Here is a 6,280-nt window from a genome sequence, read left to right on the forward strand (position 1 = left end):
TTAAATGGAACACCCTGTATATTATTTTTTCAATAGATGGAGAATTAAAAAATGAACCGTTTTTGTATTTAGAGCATTTCAAAATTTTTAACGGTTTCGCAGATATTTGCGGTTTTATATTTCATACGGCATTTTCCACAGTAAATTTTTATCAAAGCCACCCAATGATTTTTCTCTCGTATTTTACCATTGAAAGCGCCATATGAAATAATACTGCGTGTATCTGCGAAACCGTTAAAAATTTTGAAATACTCTAAATACAAAAAATGTTCATCTTTAAACTCTCCATTTAATAAAAAAATAATATACAAGTGTTCCATTTAAAAAAACAAAGAAAAATTATTTTATATTTTAGAAAGTTTGGCGTTGAATATTGAACATCCTGTATGATTTACGATTACCATATTTATAGCAAAGTAAGAACAAACCATCTATAATAAATACCTCATATAGTTTTGATTTCAGAACAGTTCTTGTATTTTTAATAATTTTTTTAAGAAGGGCTGAAAAATATAAATTTTTGATTTATTTTTTAATATCTCTGAAACTATGGAAATATATTTATTCATATCTTAGGGTTATGTAAAGTGATCTGAAAGGAAGCCAAAAATGCAATAATATACAGGGTGTTTCATTTAAAAAAAATCATCCAGGTACACTCACAGTTTTTTGAGCCACCCTATAGAAGTTAAAATATTTTCCTGAAATACATCCTGGTACATACTTCAGGTTTGCACTTAAACAAAATTCTCAAGATTTTTATTCTAGGAGCTACAGATGCCCGACGCACTATTGCCGGACCTTGTATAGTCACTTACTAACGAAAAGTTGTTCCATTATTTCACTCGATTTTTGCCGAGATCTACCGCACGCTACACAACCAACTATTTTAGAGTCTTTTTCGATAAATCGCGATAGTGTCACTGTTAATTTTAGTTCTGCCACAATTTCCATCTAGATTTACTACCTTTATACAACTATCAGTAGTAGAATAAATAATAAATAACATAAAATAAGCTCCGTAAAGACTGACAAATCCATAAAATTTCAAATCAAATTCAAATGTGTCAAATGAATCGTCAAACAGAACTGTCAAGGATCTCCACCCTAGAGTCCTTTTTCCGTCCACCATGCATGAATACATGGATAGCATTATGCTCCTTGTAGCAGTTTTCTGCGAAACTTGCGCTACAATTACAGCAATTGCACTTGTTGCGAACGCTTATAAAATAGGGTGGATTCAGTTTAAAATGAAATAAACATTTACGGGTTAAATAGTAAACATTAATATTTAATAAAAATAAGTACTAAAAATGGACAAGGTTTCTCAGCAGCAAATGCGAAGAACACTTAGCAGAAGAAGTTTATAGTCTTAGTTTTCAAGGCAATTATATAGTCTATGAAGCCTTTACTGCCAAGTCAAAATAATCAAAGTCAATAATTGTTTGTTACCAGTTCTTAGTTCCTATTGTTTTTCTGGCACTTTTCACAACACATCACTCACAATACCGAAGAACACTCAGAAGACTTACTAACTAAACTTAGAAGAGTTACTAACTAAACAAGAAGGTACTTATTGTTGTTAACTAAATAAGGGAGAGAGCAAATATTTCTCTGTTTAACTACTAGAGAGAAATACTATGCGGAGACAATGCGACAGAGTGAAAGAGAAGAGAGAGAGAGAGAGAGAGAGAGAGAGAGAGAGAGAGAGAGAGCGTCTCTAGCGCGATCTTAATTATACAAAAATTAATGCGTGGCAACTTAGGCCGATGTTCAGAGAGGACTGTGTCTTTTTCGCCCTTAAGCCCCTAGAAAGTTGACCCAAAAAGGGCATTTTTTACGACCCGACAATTTTTGTAGTTCTGTGAAACAGATGGACCCAAATAGACAGTACTAAAACATTTGCTGTTCAAATCGATTTTGAACACTCCTTCCTTAGTCTTCTTATTCAAAGTTATAAAACAATTAACTTGTGATTTCTAACCACAATTTTTTTTGACAGATGTTAATCAAAGGCCAAAAAGACATTCGTCGCAAATTTTGAAGTATAATTAGAGGAAAAGTTAAAAGTTTGTTAACTTTTTCTATTAATTGAAAATTACTACCACTAATTTTGACGTTTAGAATGCTTACATTGAAATTAAAAGAACAAACTTCTACGCTAATTGAAACTACTAATTTATTCCACTAATTGCGAGTTTCTGAATGAAGCTTAACTCTACTTTGTTTTATTAATTCAGATATCTAATAAAATATCTTATTCTGTTGACGTCAGTACAAATACAGGTTAGTGAACGTCAACCGACATAATAGCTTTATCACTTTGTGATGGTTATTTTAGATGGGCTGAATAGAATAAAAATGAGTTGCGTGTCATTTATAAATCACGATTTGATTTGATGCCAACATTCTAACTCAGTGGATAATCGATTAGCTAATAAAAGTTTTGGAATGAATAAAATGCCGCACCAAGTTCTCTACAATTTATGTTTTTTTAGGAATGTAGCTTGCCCTAAGGCGATCTTTTAGTAAAATAATGTAAGGTTTTGAAAACACTATACAGGTTTCAAAAGCTGATACTAGTTCTCCATTTGCCAGCGATAAATACTGAACCGCCAGTACATTTCTTGAAAAAATACCCAAGGGTTATTCAAGAAATGAACCCACTCCAAAGGTTTAGGTAGACGCTATTTGTTGAACCGTTTTTTAAATCCTTAAAACCACCTTTCTCAGCCTCGGGATGAAGGAAAATGTCCATTTTACGAAGAATTATTAAACTGTCTTCACCTATTAAGTTTCAGTGTTACATTAGTCCAAGATCTCAGAACGATCAGACATAACTTATTTTCACACTGATGAAACCTTAGGCTCTCAGTAGTGCTTTGAATACTGGCGTGTTTGTGGGGTTAGGTTTAATAAATTTGTGGAAAATCGAAAAAGGGCTGCTCGATTCTTGCTGCAATCCCAGAGCAAGGCAGCTTCAACTAACGTCGCCATTTATGTACTGTTATATTGAGAGAACTGATTGTTGCAGGAAACGAACAACCATTTTTTTGAAAGGGTAATTTATTAAAAATCCCGTTTTCCAAAAAAAGTGGAACTGCCTGGTTATTGCAGCCACCCCTTCAATTGACAAGTGTTTAGAGGAACGTTCCTATTATTGGATGTTCCGATTAAAATGATTCCATTGTATAACTTTTTCCAAAATAAAGGTACGATTTTAAAATACTTATTGTTCCTATAAAGGAATGCAGCCTATATAAAACACAAAAATACAGCTACATATGAATCAGTTAGCTCTGTGATCCGACGGGTAACGGAATATCATTTTTTGAAATCGGTAATTCCAACATCAAAAAACGTATTCAAAATAGAATTATGTCTATCAAAATCTATATCATACCCTGCGCAACCATGATACATAAGTCTTTAGAAATTATATTTGATGCGTCATGTCATAGTTAAGTAATGAGCCTAAATTATCGAAAAAAAATAAGTATTGATTCTTCAAAACTATCAATTTTTATGAAAAATTAAAACATTTTTATAAAATGTAAATCAAAAGAGTGCTTAAATTGGCTCTTGTAACTTTATTTCGCTGTAGTTGAAAAAGCAAAAAGTTTGTAGAAAATTCTGTCTCTTGTCATGTTCCGACGGATAAAAAAAGAAGACTCTATAATGATGTTTAATGAAAATAATGAAAAAATTGATGAAGCATCAAGTAAAACGTTAAATATTATGTGTTTTCAATGGTTTGGTTTGGTTTGGGGGAAATTTGTTTAGGAATATTAAAGAAAAATCATGGCAATTTGAAACGATCCACTGATGGTACTGATCAGTTTTAGTTTAGAAAGAGCTACAAAAAATGTTGGATATAGAAATTTAAAAAATATTTTCCGATGGGTAGAGGAAGAGTATTCTATAAAGCTATCCAACAATGAAGATATTATTATGCGTTTCAATGGTTTAGAAATATGAAATATGTGTGTTGATGATGATAAACAAATGTAATATGAGTTATAATTCTGGTTAAATTATACCGGATATACTTATGAGAAAATAAATAATAATTGTGTCTTTTTGAATATAAACTTTTTTAAAGAAATGAAGAAACTTTCTAAAAAAATAAAATCATCGCATTGAGAAATGATCCATTTAGATATTTGATCAGTTCTGGTTCAGATAAAACTGCAAAAAATGTTGGATAAAGAAGTTTGAAAAATTTCTTCCGACGGATAACCGAAAATGATTCTATAAAGCTATCCAACTATGAAGAATTGATAAAATAATAAGTAAAACAGGCAATAATAAATGTTTCAATGGTTTAAATTGATGAAAAAAGATAATGCAACTTGAAAGGATCCATTTATCGGATTGATAAATTCTGGTTTAGAAAGAACTACAAAAAATGTTGGATAAAGAAGTTTGAAAATTTTGTTCCGACGGATAAACGAAAATTTTGATGAAGAATTGATAAAATACCAATTAAAACAGAAAATATTATGTGTCTCAATGGATTAAACAGACGAACGATGTGTTTATGAAGATAAATAAGTAATATAGGCATGAGTGAAGATGAAAAGAAGGATGTTTGTATAATTTTAAGTCATACCGGATGTCTTGCGGCTGCCACCGCTGCTGCCGCTGCCGCATTCATTCCTGCACTAGGGTACATCGTACGTCAGCAACTCATGGTACTACCAACGCGTCCCAACATCCACACTTCGTGCCTTTTTTCTTTTTGTTCTCCTCTATATTCCTTAATCCATCCACCACAAAGGGGAATAAATAAACACACCGGATTATCACCAACCAAAATACACCACTCCGAAAAAATAAAACACTAGTACGCACTACAATAAGACACTGAAAAAAAACACTAAAGCTCGCACTGATCGAATCACTCCCTGGAACCAAACAGAATTTATTTTTTTAGTTAGTACTCAACCGGACGGTTAAAATAAATAATAATAATAATGAATCGAATCGTCGGTGTAAACAACGAAAGAGGAAGCGACCGACGTCCTTCAGACAACACGATCGCAGAACAACTGGCCAAGTGACGGCTCCCCACTCTTTACCGCGTTGCCTCGATGCACGCGCTGTCTCTGTCGCGTTCGCGGTTGAGTCGTATTTCCGTCCTTTTTCCGCGTGTTCGGCTCAGTACGTTCTTGGGGGCCCCTAATCCGCTCGCACACCCCACTACGGCGTTGTCGGATCGGGTGGAATTTTACCAGATCTGGTGATTTTTCGCGAGAACTCGCGGAAAAATGTTATGCAAAGTATGTAAAATTTGTTTTTGATAATATAATAAATTATTTACTTGTGCAGTGTAAATACTTAAATTGCATTTTATTTTTAAATATCACCTGATATGGTAACAATGCACTTATTTCATCAGCACTTCTCAATATATACAGGGTGAAACTTAAATAAGGGCAAATATTTTTAGGGATGGTATATTTTTATCTACGAGATTTTTTCGCGAATATATTTTTTTTAATTTTGTATTTTTCGAGAAAAATTGAAAATTTTACTTATAAAACCTAATATCTATAATAATGTGGCAAGATAATATGGCAACATAGGTAGTATATTTAGAAGAACAGAAACCCATTAAAAATGCAGTCCTCAAAATTTAAACAAAATTTTTTTTTTTTAATTTTCAAAATAAACTAACGGTTATTTTGGAGTTATTTGAAAAACGATAAAGCAAAATATGTAACTTTTATCGATATTTACCAGCCCTAAAAATATTTTGTTTGTATTTTGTTATTTTATTGGGATAGCCCTGAAAATATTTGCACTTATTGAAGACTCGCCCTGTATATACAACTAAGTATTTTGAAAATCATTTTTTTTTCGGTTATTTTGGACTTATTTGGAAAACGATAAAGACAAAATATGTTACTTTTATCGATATTTACCAGCCCTAAAAATATTTGCACGTATATACATATACTGGGTGCTGGGTGCGTCTCAAAAGTGGCTAACCCCTATAACTTTTTCATTTTTTCAATTAAAAAATGAGATTTGGTATGTTAGTATATGGAATAAAGTAGGATTGATTGACGTATTCAATTGATTTGGGCACTTCCTGTTTCACCGGAAACGACTACAATTTTTGATTTTTAAATGGCACTCTCGATATTTTTTTTACTTTATTCTATAGAAAATAACACTCTGAATCATATGTCATATGACATATGAACATATCATATGTCAACTTTTGACATTTTCGCATATGGTTTATTTGAAATTATAACTTGCGGTTCGTAAC

General features: G+C 32.1%; 1 protein-coding gene across 2 annotated transcripts in view; it reads right to left on the bottom strand.

Annotated features, from left to right (window-relative positions):
* Positions 1 to 5,040, bottom strand: part of LOC115886066 (transducin-like enhancer protein 4) — a 352,927-nt gene extending 347,887 nt beyond the window's left edge. For both annotated transcript variants that reach the window (XM_030905097.1, XM_030905096.1), the window contains exon 1: positions 4,613 to 5,040. In XM_030905097.1, the coding sequence (XP_030760957.1) occupies positions 4,613 to 4,675 (63 nt within the window). In that variant the 5' untranslated portion in view covers positions 4,676 to 5,040. The remainder of the gene's footprint in view (positions 1 to 4,612) is intronic.
* Positions 5,041 to 6,280: the final 1,240 nt, after the last annotated feature.

This window comes from Sitophilus oryzae, unplaced genomic scaffold (genome assembly GCF_002938485.1).
Source record: "Sitophilus oryzae breed Bouriz unplaced genomic scaffold, Soryzae_2.0 scaffold_466_pilon_pilon, whole genome shotgun sequence".
Taxonomy (NCBI): domain Eukaryota; kingdom Metazoa; phylum Arthropoda; class Insecta; order Coleoptera; family Curculionidae; genus Sitophilus; species Sitophilus oryzae.